The sequence below is a fragment of the Boleophthalmus pectinirostris genome, unplaced genomic scaffold, assembly GCF_026225935.1.
Source record: "Boleophthalmus pectinirostris isolate CB_2022bp ecotype Guang Dong unplaced genomic scaffold, ASM2622593v1 HiC_scaffold_4, whole genome shotgun sequence".
NCBI lineage: Eukaryota > Metazoa > Chordata > Actinopteri > Gobiiformes > Gobiidae > Boleophthalmus > Boleophthalmus pectinirostris.
In genome coordinates, this window is record NW_026571353.1 from 17,468,683 (window position 1) to 17,489,129 (window position 20,447).

General features: G+C 39.4%; 1 protein-coding gene across 1 annotated transcript in view; it reads right to left on the reverse strand.

The window, feature by feature from the left end:
• LOC110169906 (phosphatidylethanolamine-binding protein 4) overlaps nt 1-20,447 on the reverse strand; it is a 40,455-nt gene that overhangs the window by 11,138 nt on the left and 8,870 nt on the right. Inside the window, exon 4 of the mRNA XM_020935513.2 lies at nt 13,002-13,100. Coding sequence (XP_020791172.1) covers nt 13,002-13,100 — 99 coding nt within the window. The remainder of the gene's footprint in view (nt 1-13,001; nt 13,101-20,447) is intronic.

Genomic DNA, 20,447 nt, shown 5'->3' on the forward strand with positions numbered 1-20,447 from the left:
TGCGTATATATATTTTGCACATATAGCTTCTTTGCACAACTTTATGAATTTTATTTGTATGTGTTTTTTGGCTTCTAATGTCATCATTATTGACCAACTTTCCTCTATATAATATATATTTGATTAAACAAAAAGCCATATATAACATTTTAATTATTACATAAAGCTAATTTAAATATAACAGTAATAAATATTATTCAATACAAACGGCACAGAGTGAACGGGAATATTTAGTAGAAAATGACTAGGCTCCGCTCATGTTTCAGGAATACCCACTTGTGTTGGAGTGAGTGAATCACAAAGTGGGCAGTGTGGGACCCACTACAGTACTGACAGAGGTAAAAACAGAAACCATCAGAATTGGCTGCTTTGCTCTAATACTTACCTTACAATGCTAATACAATTGCTATATTAATTACACATCATATAACATTTTTATAGTTCTGGTATGTTTCAATAGTCTACAACAAGTATCATATCATTTTAAAAAAGCTGTCATTTTTGATGTGTTGTATGCCATGGAAACTTGACTGTGATGGACATGTACTAAGGATTTGTAGTGAAGGGCAATCATTTTATCTCCTGAGAGTTACTTTAACAAAAGAAAAATGTCAGAAAGCTACCTTTCCTAAGAGTATATTGAGAATGGACATTTGTACACCTGGCATGGCCCAGTCTTGGTGGGAATTCATGAATAGCCCACACTGTCTACAGTTACTAGCCTAAAACATAATATGACGATGTTTTATAGGGGTAAAGCATAGTTCAAGTACCACCAAAGGCCAAAGTTTTTGAAACTTTTCACATCTTTAGTTATACATTTATCAGCCTGAGGGAGAAAGATGAGCCCTCTTTTGGTTTAATTCACTTTCATCACTTCCTGTTCGGAGTCCTCTTCAGAACACGGCCAGTGGGTGGGACTTTGTAAAGATGTGGTGGGTGCATGCAGGGTGCTGTTTCACCAGGACTACCCAGCGGCCCACCCTGTTCTCCATCCATTTCTGTGTGGGAGAAACAGCTTCCCTTTATCAGCACTAAGTCTTACTCATGCACCTCAATACACTGTGTATCAGCGGTGCCTCTCCTCCTCCACGCCCCGCGCACCCACACCTACGCCAGGCAGCACCCACGTCCTTTTCCCTGCACTTCGGAGAGCCTCCTTCTCCCTGGTACTTGCAGTCAGGCTAACAGACGGGTAGAGAGAGCATGACAGATGGTGTTCACAGCTCTATTTCTGAGGCTGGACTTGCAGCGCCACAGCTACTCCCCCCTCCCCCCACTCGCCTATTCCACTGCAGCCAAGTGCTTATGACAGCCTCCCTCATCTACTCCGCGGTAATTAAGCCCATTCATTTGCAGGGTTATTGTGAATTAAAAGTCTGCGTCTCCAAGTGAACCAAGCAGAAGTGTTCACAGGTTAAACATGTTTGGTTTTATGGGGTGACGAGATATTTAACAAAGAGAATAATCAGTTTAAAGAGGAATGATAGATTTAGAGGATACTAGGCAGATTAAAATAGGACTTATTGTAAAAGTTTAATCATAATAATTAATAATAATATACTGTACAATGTCAAGGACCACACAGGCAGATGCTACTATACCAGCAAACTGATTTAGCCAGCGAGTCCTGGGGAAGCTCTGATTTGTGCATGGATCAATACTGGTCCACAATTCACATGGAGTTCTCTCCTTAAATGTTGTTACCATCAGATTTGTATGCTCAGAAAGAAGGTCTAATTTACTATACTTGTTTCATTGTGTGATTGTTGGACACTTAGCCATCTGCTTGTTTGCTTAGTTTTAAAATGTTAGAATTTATACAGTATTGTAAGCATTAGTCATGAAGTCTGTACCCAGTACAAATGCTTGGATAGCCATAACTTTATTCAAATGCAGTGAGTTCTAGCATACAGCTTCACCAGATGGCTTCACTCTTCTCGTACTGACTCTGAACCTGAGGTCCAGTGCACTGCAGCCGCTAAAGAGCAGTGGTGCTCCATGGAGCAGGCAGATGACCGCTTGAGCCAGATGGAGGCCGCTCACAAACTGCTTCACCTTCTCCATCTCCACCTTGTTTTACTGTGTCCAGCCTTTGCGGCCATGTGGAGCTGGTGGCACAGGGCTTTTAAACAAACTGAAGTGCGATATGTGTGTGAGACACCAGATACAAATGGACCATATACAGTTATTTAAAATTATATATTAGAGTGGAGTCACCAAGGACATAGACTTTGGGTGAATGATCTATGACATTTAAAAGTTTGTATTATAATAATTATAAACCAATTATTTGAGAAGAGTAACAAGTTATCTTAATCTGCAGTATTTTTGGCAGTAATGCCTTGGCAGAGTGAGGAAATCTAGTCTTAGTCAAATCCACAATTTAGTTAGGGGTAAGTATAAATCAGTAGCTATGGCTTGAGACTTGGTTGGGGATAAATGAACAGGTCTAGCCAGGACAGGTTATGGGGAATAATCCTTGATGTGCTTGAGTGCATTGACAAATTAACCCACTTAACAATAGAGCCCACTGGACTAATGGCTTTAGTAGCTCATTTGGCTTTGGTAATGAGGTGAGCTGGAAACACAAACTGTCCAGTTATTAACTCAACTGTATCCTGACATCAGCTGACATATAATGTGAAGAACCAAGACTTCTTCAGACTCAGTTCATTAGCTGAGAAGCACATTATTACTCGAATCACTGGATAAGAAACTATCCACTCATAACTATAATCTATCTGATCTCATTTGCATACATTACATTCCTCTTCATACAGTGGCCTTGCTGTGTTGGTCATCTTCTTCTCATAGAGCAGATTGGGCTTAACAGGGCAGTGGTCATAGCACTTTAATAAGATAATTTCACCGATAGGCCATTTCTTGACTGTGTGTGTGTTCGCTGGTAGTGACGAGTCTACAGTGATATTGAGGGAAGCCCAGAGTTCCCAAGGTAACAGTCAGATTGAGTGGGGGTTGGCTGAGTCATTTGAAGGGAATCCTGGATGGTGCACAAGGCTGCCCACTCGCCCTGCCCTGTTAGCTTCATCAGCATAACAAGCAAATAAAAGCATTGACATGTACCCATATAGGGCTTGCTTGGCTCACGGGGGTGGCACTGGAAAATCCCTGTTTCTTTTTGCCTACTAGCAGCAGCACAAATCTTACAGTTATCTAACAAGATGAGATTAGAGGTAGAATTTTTTTATGAAGATTTTGATGAAAGCTTTCTAAGGGGGCGGTTATGAAAATGAAGTGTATTAATAAAAAGTTTGTTAAATGAAAACCTTGAGGGCTGCAGGAAGTGATATAGGAGTAGGTGGACAAGGCGGTGAACTCCGTGCCCACACAATTAATTTATTAGAAATTAAAAAAGGATCAACAGGCGTGTAATTGACCTGTTAATTAGTTCAAGGTTATTTTTTTTACTTTGATGAAAATTTTGCCCTGAGTAAAAAAAAAAAAAAAAAATCTAATAATTCTGTTGGATTTCCCAGACGAAGTTCTCACTTTCATTTAGAATCAACAATCATTTATACTACCGAGGCTCGATGGTTTTGAAGCAGATAAAATGTGGCCATCAAAGCGGAGCATGTTTAGTCATTAGTGTTTAAGAGTGGCCATTTGCCTGTGTCCATAGTTATGTGTGTTGATAACTCCGGTTCATGCAGTGTCTTTAGTCATTAACAACTGAGAGCCAGTACAAAGGGATTTAAGAGGCCGCATTACTGTTTTGAATGGCCGGATGTTTAATTCTTCTATTATAATTGAGGTGCAAGCGAGACAGAGGTTATGGTAACTGCTGAAAACCTGTCCCACTTCACAGAAAGGTTAATGAACCTTACAAGTCCTATGGGAGATGGAGTATGCTGTTAATTTGACAAACGTGGGAAATAAATGCTTTTATGCTTTTATTGACGGTGACCAATAGCGGCCTTTGCTGGGAATGAAAGGTTTTAGTCTTTTGGGTGCTTTGCTATGGAGGCAAAAACAATAACGCCGAATGCATTTGTTGGAAGAAACTAAGTACATAATTGTTTGAACAGCCATTTCAGGCCAAAAAGCATCTTCATTATTAATTCCTACTTTTGGAGCATACACTGAGTGAAATGTACAGTAACCTAATTCGTGTTGCTGCCTTTGTTCTGAATACATTTGTGGCAATGGGGGATTAAAACCATGTATTTTTAAAATCTACATATTTATGCAGCCCGGGTTTCGTTTTAACATTGAAAGGATAATGCACTGAAAGCATGGAGCTAACCTGAATTAGTCTATGGGTTAGTGGGAAACATTGCGAAAGGTGCAGATGACACTGATCAGGACAGAGGTTTTAGGCACACACCCAAGTGTATGTATACAGCATGCATGATAAAGAGATTAAATGGATAATCCCCTTACTATTCATACAACCTGATGGAGGCAGCGCTTAAGGGTTACAATGACAGACTTGGCTATGTCATCACTAATGCATTTCTTAAAAACACATATGTGTAGTCTTGCTTTTTTAAAGACATATGATAATGCTACACTTGGACCGGGTTTAGTCTGAAAACTGTGGTGGTTTGAATAGACCAAAATTACTTACTAGTAGCATGACCATGAGTTTTTACCATAAATAACATTGCTTCATGCTACAGTGCTGTTCGCTAATGTAAGATAAATGCAAAATGTCGTCCATAATTTTTTTAAAATCATAAATAATAATAATAATAATTTCATAATTTCAATTGTGGATCAGTAAAGTTTGTCTAAGCTTATGCAGCCACAGAGAATTGTTAGTGCGCTTTGTGGAGCCAGTCCCATGCCTAGATGAATATGAAGCATATCCAGAGAATGCCACTTTCTTTGACAGCTTGAGCGTTGTAACTCCAGGAGAAGCCAAAACTAACTCATTCACTGGTTTTAATTTTAATTTGACTTAATGCCAGATGACCTTCCTACTCATCAATCCAAGCAAAAATGTTATTTCATATGTGGAGTTTTGGTGACAGTGGCACCAGCCAAAACACACATTTATTAACAACTAGCCAAAATGGAAACACAAACATACACTGATGCATTTTAACTTTTCAGTCAGCCTCTCTATCCCTGTTTTTCTCTCCCAGTCCTTCTTGAGTGAACCAACTGCTTGTCTCACTCTCTTTCTCCTCTTCCCAGTGGCCACACCATGGGCACCAAAGCACAGTGTTTGCCAGAGGAACCCTTGCGAATCCGAGCTCTACAATCCCTCTTAACCTTTGACCCTGGCTTATTGTTACCTGTGAGCAGCGCAGGCTTGTATATAGCAGCGCGGTATAGTGTGCAGCCCTGCAAGCTGTTTGTGTTCTTGCGAGTACAGGAGGGCAGGAGGAGGAGGGTGGGAAGACAGGGAGCTATTTAATCCTCCCCAAAGGAACTCCCCTCTCAACCCGTATCGTGAACTCGCAGGCAAATCGCGTAGCTGCCAGGCACGCCACACACACACTGCTGTCTTTTTAATTTCATCAACGGCAAAGAAATCTATACAGTGCTTTGGAACCGAGGCTGGGAAGAAGTGAACTATACAGCAACCCTGGAATGTAAACAGGTTCCTCTCCAACTGTAGCATAAAAATACCACAGTGCAAGAGAAAAAAACCTCTCGGCGATGATAATGGTCAATAGTAAAGATCAGAGGTCTTAGTAGATTTTATGGTTGTTAGTCCTACAGCATATCAATAAGAACAAGTTGAACAAATCCAAGAACAATTGTAGAGGAAAACGCTTGCACACAAATTATTCCAGTATAGAAGGGAATAAAAAAAAAACTGGCTTCGTATACTGTAAAAATGTGTGTGTGTTTTGCATGCTATGTTGAAGCATTATCTCGTCTGATTATTAGGATTGCTGTCATTAAAAATCCCATGATAGCAAAAAGATGTAGGTGTATTTGTACAATAGAATGGTTTACTATTGTCAATTGTTTTACATTAAGTCTTATTCTTTAGGAAAAAATCTATACAGCATTAAAGGATTAGAGATTTCTCGTGTCAGTCTTTAGTATGTTTAAATAAAGTGGGCTGCATCAGGATGAACTTGTTGTAAAAACAGAGCTGATATTAACACACAAGCACTATAGCAACTCACAAGATAAAAGAACTAGGCTAGAGTCAGTGGATAACATTTATAATTTGTATAGGCAGAATGTATTGCCAGTAGTTGTAAGTGTGATAATCTCTGTTGTACAAAAACATTCTGAATACAGCACAGTCTCATACCTTCATTAGTTTATTATAACTTTTGGATTACTGACGCTAATAATCATCACAATGAGTTAGACAGGCCACTATAATATGTGCCAAGTTGCATTCATAGCTGTCACACTTAATTATCATGCCAAAATACAAGAAAATACATTGGCTGCAGGAGGCCCTTTGTGAAGTTATTGTTTTTGTGTACAATTAACTGGCAAGCCTGCTGTATACTTAAGTAAGGGCTATTTTAGGTGAACATAATTGTTAGTGAGTTGTTTTTATCAGCATGCTTCACTCCCCTTCACTGTACCCTATCAGGAGACGCCCAGCAGCCCCCCTACCAAACCTGACATTTGCCCCTTCTTACCCGCCCCTCCGTCTCCCCTGGTTCCTCTGAGCAGCGGGTCCAGCCCCTCTCAAAGTACAAAGTGTCAAAAGTGGACATTTTGCAGGGGACAGGTAGGCCGCGCCACCTGTAAAACACTCTCACTCACATGCAGGGCCGGCTGCCAGAGATCCTGCTTTACCGACTCAAGTGGATAAGGAGGGGGTATATGACAAAGACGACAGCTTGTGTGGGGGAACATTGTCTGCGGCTGCAACCAGAAATCTTTTCAGGAAAAAAACAGGATTTTATACACAATGGTCGTGGGTGTGAAGAAAGGGGGCACATATTAAAAGAAGCGCCATGCAAAGCTATGCTGGTTTCAAAACTGCAGTTGGATGGGAGAAGGTCCAAACTGTCTCGCGGTGTGACGGGCCAGATCAGGGAGGGCTTTCCAGGTTGTTGTTTTTTCTTGGAGAGAAATAACACCAGATTTATCCAGGACAGTACACAACAATATACAGCAGTGGGCTGATTCTTGAATAAGCAAATCCTAAAAAAGTCATTCATCTATTTCCACAGGTCACATTGTGTAGACAAGGGGATTTGGCTTTCTTGGAAAGAATATTGGGCAAAATAATAAAAAAATATATAATTTTGATGTAAGTGAGGTCAGTTGTGCGAGTGATGGCAGAGATGCTCAGTAGCCTATCTTCTGAAATAACGCACAGTGTGTTTGTTGTATGTGGACGGGGGATGGAGCTGACAAAGCGGAGGATTCTTATGTAATTCTCTCTTTAGGTGGCGGAGAACAGTGCGAGCAACAGCCCACACTAAAGAAAATCAACCTGCTTGTAATGAGAAACAACAAGCACTGGACGGGACTGATGGTTAAACTCAATAGTAATGAGCAGGTGGACACAACTAAGTATAGGCCTTTGACAAAGCCACTGTTACAGATTACCACAAGTACTGCCACAGGATCAAACCTGAACCTGGTTGTGAAGTAAAACTGATTTTACCATTTACATAACTCAGAAAAAAGTGTTTTTGAGGCAACACTTCGAAAACAAGACGTGTAAAAATTTTAATAGTATATTTTGATGCTCTGAGTAGCTTTTTGTAGCAAAAAGTACTGTATGGGTCTTGGTTTTTGTGGTTTGTTAAGATGGTTTAGTAAATAAATGACTTCCAAAAGCTGCAGTTGCGTAGCTGCACCTCTGACATTTGTCTGGCTGCCTCTGTCAGCAGGATGAGCACTGCCTTAAATGTTAAGCACCTCCAGCTGGGCCTTCATGTTAAGGGCTATTGTTGTCGACGAGTCACAAGGGAAAATACACAGAGCTCTGAAAAACAAAGAGTGACCAGCAGGGTCAAACTCATTTACAGTTAAAACATGCATATGATTTTGTATTTTAAATTTAGGCCCACTTAATTTATTGTTATGTATAATTCTGCATTATTTATGAATCACACTCTATGAATTGCCCAAGCTTTGCAATTACTCATTCATAAAGTAGTTTAATATGAGTTTCTCTAGATAGTGTAAGCTTAAACAATATAGCAAACAGGTGCGCCTCACTAAGTTTCTATTACACAAAGTTTCTTCATACAACTGAGCGCCACAAGCACCTTGTGTGTAAAACTTTGTGTAACCATAAACAAGTAAACTGTTAACCTGGGTTACAGGCATGTTTAGCAACTTTGGAAGGAGTTAAAAAAAAAATCAAATTTAAAAAAAGAGGAAAAATGTTCAACTCCTTTTGCGCCCACCCCCTTGTCGTAAGATATGGATGTCCCGTAAGGTTATTTGTGTTTTCTGGAAAATGAAGTGCTCAACTGGATTAAAAACACAGTGCATATGTTTGGAAATCTGTTTCCTTGGGCGTATGAGTGGAGTGAAGCAGCAGCTTGCGTCTCCTCCAAGAGAGAGGGCAGACACTCTCATCATTAGCCGGGCGACAATGTGCTCTCTACCTGCTCCAATCTGCACAGCCAGGCTCCACTCTGACGCCAGCCAGATGTTCCCGGCGCGAGGTGCAAAGTACGAGAGGGGAAAGACAGGCAGAAGAATGGAAATATTCAGCCTGCGACTACACAATAAGAGTTTAATTATGAATAATACCAAGGCTTCTTTGTTCTAGCAATGAAACTAGCTATGGATCGCCTGGCCTTTGGGAGATTGTTTTTGGCTTCCATATGGGGGCAGCTGTCTGTCAAAAAATAAACGCTTAAATCATAACATGCCACAGTAGGGATAATTACAGGCTAAAGAACAATGCAATTAAGTATATTTATTTGGATATGTATTTAGCTAAACAAACTCAAAGGCTAACGCAGAGGTTACAGATACCATTTTAAACACTCATTACTTTCTCTTCTCTGCAATAATGATATCTGACTGAAACTCTTCCTGCTTAACTCAACATTGAGAAGACAAAGACAAATGGCATATTTAGCTCAGTTTAGGAGCAGATATGTTTTTGTCAAAGTTGCCACATTCAGCTGTACTTCCACAAGAATAAATGTGAATATTTGATTGATCTGCACCCATTTTCAGTCACAGTATTTTAGAAGGTCAATCATTTGGTAAGGACAAACTATTATATTATTGAACTGGATCAATAAAGAGTGTTAATTCTTTCCATACTGGTCATTTCCATGAATTTACAGATCTTTGACTCACTGCAAGACAAACTCAATGTTTTGGGAAAGGTTTTAGTTAAGTTGAGATTTTTCTCTTTTATTACACAAACAAAAGCTGAGAAAAACACCTGTATTTTTCATAGCAATTCTTCAGACTTTGGTGCTTATTTAAATAATGCAGTGTTTTTATAACTGTATTGTATTTTATTATTGTAAACCCATTTTGAGCAGCGTACTTGTGAAGAGCCGCACTAAGAGAGTTCCACGCCTGGGAGTTTGCAGATCGGACATGTAGAGGTGTGGAGCAGACGATCTCCGCAGGCCACACAACACACAGACACAAAGCCAGCTGGCCTGAGACAGTCACAATACTTCACTGTTTGTATTTGTCCAAAGCAGCCGCACAACACAGGCTTTGTGTGCCTTTGTGCACGCTCCATTCACACACACACACACACACACACACACACACACACACACACACACACACACACACATACAGTTACACATTCATATCCCTCTTGCCCTATAATCAGAATAAGATGAATATTAAAAGCCCACGACATGTCCGCACTGAGATGTTCGAAACATCAACTTGCTTGAGATATGAAGGCACACAGGATGTGAAACTGAAAAAATATATAAATACAGATATAAGACTGCAGCTGGACTTGGAAAAATTACAGCTCAAGAGTTTATAATCCCAAATGATAAAATCATATCCCATTTAAGTTGCCCAAGGAAACTATCAAAATTATACTGATTCCATTGTCATGTCTGCTTATATTTATGTCAATACCAGTTATCATAGAAGCTTTTGCAGTTGGCAACAATTGCATTTTATCACTACAAATAAAAAGAAATAACTTTAAATTTAACTCCTAACTCAAATTCAACTGAAAGCCTTTATGCTGAAAAAGTTACCTGTGCCAAGCAGTGCTCACCTGTCAGAGACAAACTCATAGTCAAGAAGCATCAAAACAAACGTGAAAAATCATCAAAACCTTAGGCTATGAGTTTGTCTAAATGGGATTTTACAGCAGTAATGAACAACTTGGCATTTCTCAGTTCAAGGAAAGAGCATAAAGTTTACCACTGATTTGCAAGTTCAAATTGCATCATGTTGGCTCACAAACAACCCAAAGTATAATGAGAGAATAAGTGGAAGTAACCTCTAGTGCTGTATTTATATACGCTGACTCCATTCAGATCCTAATGATTTGCTTGTTACAGTAATTATTGCAGCGAGACCATAGCAAAACATCTGCATTGATTTGAAGACAGAAAGAGCAGTGAGCGAGAGGCACAATCTGGATACAACTCTCAGACTTAGTTTGACAATCTGTTGATCGTTATTTTGGTAACAGCCACTAATTGATGTGAAGTGAAGAGTGCTGATGAGACTCGAAATTAGTTTCCAGAATTCAAGAGGTCATTGAGAAAAATAATTAAAAATGGAAATGCATACATTTAATTCAATAAAGCCTAGTATTCAATAATAATGCCTTGCACTTGCACTGTAATGTTACAGGTTTTCATTCATTCCATAGTGGTGGTGGTAATCTAATTCTATAGCCACAGCTGCCCTGGGGTACACTGAGGGAAGAAAGGCTGCCAATCTGTGCCATCTACTCCTCTGACCACTGGCTTTTTATGAACTGATGTATAATGCTAATCTTGAGTTTGATAATAAAATTGTACAATTAAACTAATAAAGTATATTAAACTGGAATATATGAAAACTATAGCACTCTTATTATATATTACTACATTTGTGAGAGCTGGGTAAATTTTTAATACAGTGTGTATACAGCAGGGGTGTGGCCTCACTCTCTCACTCTCAAGAAAATCTTTACCTTCATGGACTTGTGGATGTGGATAAAGAGCATGTTCTAATTATGGCATGTCTATGAACTGGGGCAGGACTACATGACCTTGAACTAATTAATATTTATGTGAAGAAAATGGAGTTCAAGAGCTTGTGCTGTTTGACAGTAAGATTCAACTGCTGATCCAGTTTACATTAACAGCAATGACCCCTAAATAAAACTAAATACAGCAATAAAGAAGATGTTATAGCATCAGAAGCAACAATTGAATTGCTGAATGTTACAGTGCTCCATAGCAAAGGAGGTGCAGTGCTCCTAGTTTGGTCTCAAAATACCTTCTAAAATCAATGTCTATAAAGAAAAGACAAAAAAGTTGTTTTGAATGAACAGCACTAATCTGAAGAAGAATTTACGATAGCAACAGTTAATTTTTCATTACTTTGAAACCCAAGCACAGAGTACACGACCTAACTCTTTTATAATTCAATATACTATCTGACTCGGGCGTTTAAAGACAGAAGCAGAGTGAGAAATAGATTCACAGTGACAGATAAAAAAATCAAAGAGAGGTCATGTGATGTCACCTAGCCACCGTGGTCAATTAAACACCTCCCACTGCGGTTGGCATCACTCAAAAGGCTCATTAACCCTTCTGACCAACCACCAGTCCCCAACAGAAAGAGCTCCCAGAGCTGTGGCCAATCGCTGCACAGGCAGAGCAGGTCAACACCCACACAAGTGACAGGAAATTGAATTGCTGCAGAGAGTGTGGTCTGTCTGAGCACTTGAAAGACATTTGTTTATTTGCAGCTGGTCAATGGGCCTGACAGGCAATGGCATAAAGACAGAAACAATATCAAAATTCTTGTTTCTGAGTGTAAAATGCTTTACACTGGTTGACTTAAAAACCATTTCCAAAAAACTGGGTAATATACAAGTTTTGCTTATTTGACTAACTTTATGAGGAACATGTTCATATTCATAGTACACCTAACTATGTTAAGAGTTACTGGCATTTGGTTTGCATTTATAAATAAATAAATATATTCTAACAAAACTGCATATTTTAAGGATATGTTTAAATTCAATTAAATTATCAATATGGTCATATACTGTGTCCATTACTTCTGAACATGCTCGATGTACATTTAAGATATCTAATATAAAAGAGGTGCTACATAATGCAACTTTTTGAGATCACCAGACTTAATCTACTGGTTGATCTCCTCAGTTCCTGCAGGATTAGAAAATGTCTGCAAAGCAACAAATATTTCAGGCAATCAACAACTCAACACACATTTTGGCGTCAGAATGGAAGAATGTGAAAACAGACAAACGAAATGGTTGAAAGGGAGCGAAATATGAAGACGAATACGTGGATCGGAGCTGTGCCCATTTCGGGGGTGTAAAATATGGAGAAGTGTGGAGCATTGGGGGAGCTGCTCTGCCTCGGGGAACAGATGAAGAGAGGAGGCCGTGCCAAGATGTGTCCTCTGGAGGGGGAGCAGAGGGAGGCCGCGCAATGGGAGGAAGACTGCGACACTCGCTCCAACCGTCTCACACGTGCGGACCTTCCACAGCACAGGCAAAACGGATGCTGACAGGGCTATGCAAACTTTCACAGCCATTTAGAAAGACTTACTCCCACACTTTTGTCACACGCATTTATAGCAAAAGATACATGATAGGAAACATTAACATTTCTTGAACTTGGCATCGTTTTTTTCACGAAGTTTAGGCTTAAAAGCCATTCATAATTTTTCAGCCTTGCAATCGAGCCCTAGTGCAGATATAAACACAAGACATGCCAAGTGAGACCCTGAGATTATGAGAAATGCATATTTCCCAAGAACCATTGCTCCATAAATTTGTATGATAAGAGTTTGTAATCCAATCACACAAAAGCTGTTCGGGTCCCTATCACTAAAACACATGAGGCTATCTGTAAATAAACATGAAGCAGAAGAATGTTGCAGAGTTTTACCTGAATGTCCGCGACCAGCCAGTGCCGCCAGTAGGCGAATTCTGGATCAGCACGACTTTTTGCATCAGGATCAACCATCACCAGGACGTACAACTTTTTCTGCAAGTGAAATATTTGGTCATGTTAGAATGTTCTTAAAATATGAAATCAATAAATAAATTATATATAGGTAAATACCTTGAACACTCAAAAAATTGGCCAATTTATTGGGTAACACATCACAGTTTGTTGCCACATTGGGTGATAGCAAAATTACTCATAACAAGGTTTTAAAATATTCAGTTCTGTTCATTTATGTATTGGGGAACTACTATGGCCATGGCCAGTTAGATAATTTTCTATTATTATGTACCCATTAAAGAGGCCAGTGAGAGTACCTTTAATATAGTTTTTATAGCTATAGTTTTTGCCTTCACATTCATCAAGTGACAGCGTTTTGGATCAGGGACCAAACCCACTTGTTAGCATATTCACTGTAACTTTCTGCCACTAACCCAGTCTTTATACCCCTCAATCTGTCAATATGATAAAGTGAGAGAAAAAGCCTCTTAACTAACACTAGATCACAGTTATTGGCTGATGACTTGGCCGCTTAATTGCCGGAAAAATCTTCATTCTGTCTGTCCCTAAAAGTTAGAGAATTATGAGAGCAGATTGAATTATTGCTCGAGCACATTTGTCATCCCTGGTCCCGAGCCCAAAATCTGCCAGACCATATGATGAGATTTTTTATTTTGTTCACTTCCTCTACAAACAGAGATATTAGTGGATACTCAATGCACAATATCTTATCGTTGCATGCACATACTGTATACACTGTACATGAGCTACTACAGCCAATTTAGAATGTAATTACAAGGGCAAAGCAATTTTACTGGGGTGATATATGATATTTAATGTATTTCTATGGCAAAATTTATATTGTGTTGGGTGTAAAATTAAGTGTGTGCAAAATTTACAAAAATGTATATATCAGTATAGTTTGTGGATTATACCATTGGCGATATTCAGACTATAATATGTTAATTAATCAGAAATTGTTGTTTGAATATTGCACAAAATGTAAATGGAATGCAAAATTAACCACATAAATACAGAATATTTTTTACCATATCAACGATTAAACTAGATATTTAAATTTTGTATATCTTCCAAACTACATTTTCTTGATAGATGTATTTCCCACTTTTTACCCTTTTAACCACTGTAAGTATTTGACCAAAACATAAAACAGCAATTATTAGATTTGTATTAGATTTGAGACTTTAGCTTCTTTGACTGAAAGTGCTTGACTGATTGCAACCTTTGAATTTATTAGATAGTATAAGATTCATTGCAATTCAGGACCAGTGCACAATTTGGACAATTAAGATTTTAATAGTGTATAAAATAGTATAGAAAGCTACCAGTTAATAACTTATGAAAATAACTAGTGTCAAAATAAAGTCAGTTTGTTGTAAATAAAACATTCTTTAAAAAACATTGTGTAAATGTTTGTTGTGTCCTGTCAAGATGTTATTTCAGGCCTAGAAGAATTAAGTTGATGTAGTTAAGTACGATAAAGAAATAAGCATGTATTTTTCAGCAGATGCTCATTTTCAGACGGATTCTCTGCCTACCTGACAAGCAGTAATAAGCGTAAACAACTAAGCCTAATAATAGGATAATACTGTAGTGTGAGTGATAGTGCCTGCAGGTAACACATAGACACACCAATAACAATAGGGCCTCCTCCACAGCCTGTCAAAAGTGACTCCATATCAGTGGGACCCCCCCGGGCAGCTTACCAACCATGACCTGTTGCCTTCTCAAGACTTGTAATCCGCATTTATACATGTTTGCTAGCAGGCAAAGGCACTGTGATAATGTAGTTACACTAATATTTAAGTCTTGATGTATTCAAAAATAACGTGTTTCAAACACATAAGCATTAATCAAAATGACCCCAAGATACAATTATCACTGAAAGAAATAGCACTCTAATGCCCATTTCACGAAAGTTAGCATGCATTTTCCATATTTAGAGCGATGTTAAGAGCATTTAAAATTTACAGAAAACTGTGAACAAACATGGCCTAATTATGGTGGGCATTGCATTTCAATGACTTGTACCACATTTGCTGCTTACATTTCTACCTGTAAGAATCTGTCTGGTCCAGCTGGCATGGGCAGCCAATAATACAAAAGGCTCCCTCCTCTTAGCCTGCACTTCACACATTATGCTATGTACCCTTCTCTCTTACAAGGACATTTTCCCTCCATCTGTCAAAATCCACAGTAATTACACACAGATATGTGTGAAAGACTCCAGGGAAAAACAGATGCATATTTTGCCATCTGAAACCATTTTCAGGACTTTAACAAATAAATGTATATCAAAACATGTCTGACTTATTTGTGGCCAAAAAAATAGGAAATAAATAAATAACACTAACATAAATAACACTTTTTTGAGAAGGAGGCAGGCATTCCAGTCTACAGTATTATTATTATTCATAATTGCTAATGAAGTAGCTTAACATTGGGAAAAGAGTCATTTTGTACAAATGTCCGAGCTTTGCTGGTGGATGTGTTAGGCAGACATTCCTCACAGGTGGTGACACCTGCATGTTCACATCTGCTTCTGTGGGTTTGTCTATATAAGGTCAGCCAGAGATTGAGCTTGATTCTCAGGTGTATCACTGTGTTTGTGAAATGGCAATACACAATTACACAAATGCAGTCTTCTGTTGTTTATATCTTAGGTGTAATAACTCCAGATTTGCAATGCCATTTTAAACAACAGTTTTGATAAACTAAAGTAATCAAGAAAAGGCCAGGTCTCTTTGAGGGTGAAGCTACTGGCTTACCTCTGAGTGAACTCTGCTGAGAATCAGAGTGTAATACCATACAGTTACTGGGCTGTGAGATGATGACACCACCACAGAGGGAGTGAGGCAGAGAGAGAGAGAGAGAGAGAGAGAGAGAGAGAGAGAGAGAGAGAGAGAGAGAGAGAGAGAGAGAGAGAGAGAGAGAGAGAGAGAGAGAGAAAGGGAGAGAGGGAGTGCAGGAGGGAAAGAGACAAAGGGAGGGGGAGAAGCCCCTGTGTGAGTTTATAAGTTCAGGCTTTATCCCTGACCTACCAGAAAACAGTGTCGTCCATTGGGCTGCCTATTAACACACTGCGGCTGATCCTCATTCAGCTCATCAGCAGCTGCATACAGAACCCTCAATGTTTCATTAAATGGCAAACTGCACTGAGAGCTCGACCCATCGATCTCAAATCCCCGCCTAAGTAGCAGAAACAGACAAACTCATTTGGTAATTAACAGGTATCTGTGTTGTGATTAAGGAACGGCAATGGCTTAGCAATCATCGACTGCAGCTTAGAGCAAGGTCAAAAGATCAATGTGAAAAGACTAAATCTGAAAAGAACAGGGCATACCAGTCTAGATATGAACAGTTCATTGTAATTAGCAACAATTTAAAACAACTTTGTACATGACAGTTGTGTAGAAGTTTCACAAAACGGAAGGTAAAAGTCAGATGTACACATGGAGCAGGTGAGTAAGTTAGTCCAAACATTAGAGGCCAGACTAGCAGGTAATCATTCACCTGCAGAAATCCTAAAACTGTATTATACCTGTACTGTATTCAGCAACAAGCTCACAAAGGGCAGCAATGTCACAACACAAATCTTAATGATTTAAATAACTGACAACTACAACTGACAACTACAACTAACTACAACAATGCAATCAGAAACACAAGCACTGAAATTCTCTGTACATTCTGCTTTTGGTGGACCTTTATCAAACCCAGCATGACTGCTTCTTCTTCTTCTTCTTCAGGAAAAAAATAATCAAATTAGATCACAGTTGTCTGGACATTAGATCACAGTTGTCTATATAATAAATACAGAGAGATATTTTGGATTTGGCAAACATTTGGTCATGTAGTAAAATGTAAAAAGTACCAGTGTGTTCTTAAGTGCTGCACTCTGCAGGCTGCTCACTACCTCCAAACCTATCTATTTTTAACACAGCCTTCCTCCCACACAGGAGTGAAGTGTGAAGTGGCTCATAAATGCACACTTCGAGGAGCCACATGGTCAAAGGAAAGTCACATGTGAATACAAACATGTATTCTAGGGCTAAAGACAACCTGCTGCAGGCCAGAGGTATCCAAGCAGAGGTGAGCACAGAGATGATAGCAGCTCAAAAGGACCAGAAAGGAATATACAGCACAAGTTCAAATGATAAAATTATGATCAATTATGATCAGTACAGTATTTTATTTGTTACTTTGGCCATAGATTAAATCATCATAATAAAAGCATTTATATAACTATATGCTCTGGATCGGGGGAGTGAAATCTCCCAATAACACATAGTATCCAATTCACAAGTTTGTGTTCAGAAAGGCATCTGATTTAAAACCCAAATCAGAGTAAGTACTTTCATCAAGAAATAAACATGTAAAACAATGTATTACTCCATTAAAAGAACAACTCTTTGCAAAAGTCTGTTGAATGTTTTGAACTCTTGTTTGTTTTTGCTTTTGCAGTGCAGCTTGGATCCTTGTGAAGCCATAGCTAACAGTAAGATGGTTCACAGTCTGATTGGAGCTTGAGGGGGTGAAGGAATTAGTAACTGCCTAGGGAACCATTTCTGCATTTCTCTCAACATTGACTTCTTTGAGCGCACCATGCTAGCGAACACAGCCGTGCTCATGTTAAGCTTATTAGTCACCCTGGATGTGATCTTGCTAGCTTAGGCTTTCAACACTTTCTAGTGGTGGCTTTACACACATACACCTACTCCCTGCCATGAAGGCATTTGTGCAAATGCTTAAAAGGAGTAACTACCTCTAATAGGAAGGAGCAGGAACTGTCTGGTTGGCCCATGCAGGTGAGGCACAAGAACGAGGGCAAGTATTTTACGTTGTGAGGTAAACAAACCTTTGAAACAGGGAAAGTTATGCTAGACTTGTGTTTAATAATTGCAAATTCAAATAGTAAATCACAGATATACAGAGCTGAGTTTGAACTTCTACACAGACAATTCCTAAACTTATTTGTAAGACAATAGGCTTTTCAGTACTTTGTTTTTCCTGTATATGTTCAGTAAAAGCACTTTTAAAGAGAAGCAGCACAGGCACATTCTGAGGACGAGAATGCCATGAGGGGAGCTTAGTTGTAGGCACTCTGACACCATTTCTATTTGGCCATCAGAGCTGTTAAAGGTGTCAGGGCTGTTCACAGGCACTGTGTGTTTCACCAGCCAAGATGGCTTCCACATTTTTTCTATCATGATTAATTATGGTTTCTGATGGTAGTACAGTGAGAAAGTGTCAATTATTCCCACATTTTCTTGTGCCCTCCGTTCAGTCACTGTTGTGTAGGAAGATGCTATTGACGCCATCGATGGATGGCGACCAAAAGGCATCTACATGGGGTGGCAAACTGTAGTGTCTATTAAGGGGTGCTGTTGGTGGTGGGGGGTACTTGGCGTGTGGGCTGAACCTAGTCCAGACTGCCAGTTGACAGGGCCGGATTTTCCAGTATGGAAGACTCGTTTCAGTGGGCGATGCTGGGTGTTGGGAGACTGGGAGCGAGGACTGCCCAGGGCTTGGAAGCTCAAAGCCGAATATTTCAAACAGACATCCACCGTCTGTGTTCCAGTGTCACCAGCCCACCCGTCTGACAATCAGGGCCATGTCATCACATGGGCTGAGTAATTCAGGGAGCACTCTTATCACATTAGAAGATGTGGTAATCACAGACGTCAGAGCACTCAGGAGATTCACACATATACAGTACATATCATACAGGCGAACCTCCAGGATTTATGCCCAGTGTGCATCTTATTGTACAGGGCACTGACTTGGCTGGTGGTTTCCAGGTGTGCTGTCCTGACTTCTTTTGTGACAGCCGGGATTTACTAAGAACACCCCTGGACCTTCTATTCCTCCTTGTGTGAAAGAAAAGTGCAGTACTAAAGACAGCAAAAATACTGTGCAAATCCTTCACGCTCCGAGGCCTCTGGTAGAGGACCCGAGCTGGATGAGGATGAGATCATTTGCGTGAGGAAGAGATATTTTTATCCCAAAATTGTTAATAGCAAAATGTATTTATGAATTACAGCAAAATCTCATCTTGACTCATTCCCATGGTCACAACCTTGTCTATGGTCTTATCTTGTGTGGGTATTGTACCGTATCCTAATCCTAATATTTATGTGTGGCAAATGTATAAAAAACATCCAAAGATGATACAGAACATATAAAGATGCAACTTTCCACACATAACTGTAATTTACAGTACAGGAGCAAGAGGAAAATAGTCCCATTAATCAACAATTTGTTCTGAATGTGCATTTACATGAAGACACTGCATGGAGAAAGAGAAACATTCCGATAGTGCTAAAATAAAATAATTCATTTGACACATTCAGTCATGTATGTTATATTTAGTGCTGTCAGAGAGGACTTCACAGTGGTACGATAATGCAGGCCTGTTATCACATAAGGCACAGGTTTATGGTTCAAGGGCTCGTCCATTCACACAGAACAGGCTCAGACACTCTGATAAAAACAGCACAAATAAAACCCAACCGCGACTCCATCTTTGCCTCTCCCCAAGGGATCAATGTATCACCCATCTCAATGTGGCACATATTGAATCCTTTCCAGCACCACTGAGGCATTTAAATAAAACTGTCTTTTGCCAACTTGGATTGCTACAGAAATAAAGAAAAAAACAAGGTCACATTATTGGACATAAAGGACAGGTGTTAAGTCGTTCTATAGGATTGCTAGTCCTATTCTTCTTTCAAGCAACAATTAATGACTGCTGCAATAGTCTCAGCTGCTGCAATATATTCATATACTAGTATGCTGTTGCAATTGTAGATGTCAGCCATAACCTGTCTAACTCACATTTACCAAATCCAGAGGGATATGGGTCTGCAAACAAATAGGATCTTATCTGGATTTGCATTAATAAATGTATAGCAATAATTCAGGGAGCAGGGGACGGATCCAATTTGACCTCTGATTTAATGTCTGGCCGTCTTCCATATGACAACATAATATTGAAAAAAAATCACACTCAGAAGCCTCATTGTGAAATATAAATGATGCGGTGGTATTTGTTTTCTTGTCATGTCAATTATACTGATAATAATAGGAAAAAAGATACATTTAAATAAAAAAAACTTGTACAGGCACATGACCACCCTATCGGCAAATATGAGCTATCAGTGGTTTGTGTTTTCAAAGGGTTACATCCGCATTCAAGCTAAGAGACATACTCGCTCTTACAGACACAAATCCTGTTGAGCTGAGGCGAGCGCCGATACCCTACAGCCCTCCAAGGCACAATTAGGATTTCATGGGGGGAAGAAATCTACATTCCTGCACACATGAAGAAGTCCTCTCTCGCTCCACACTGCAATAGCAACGTTT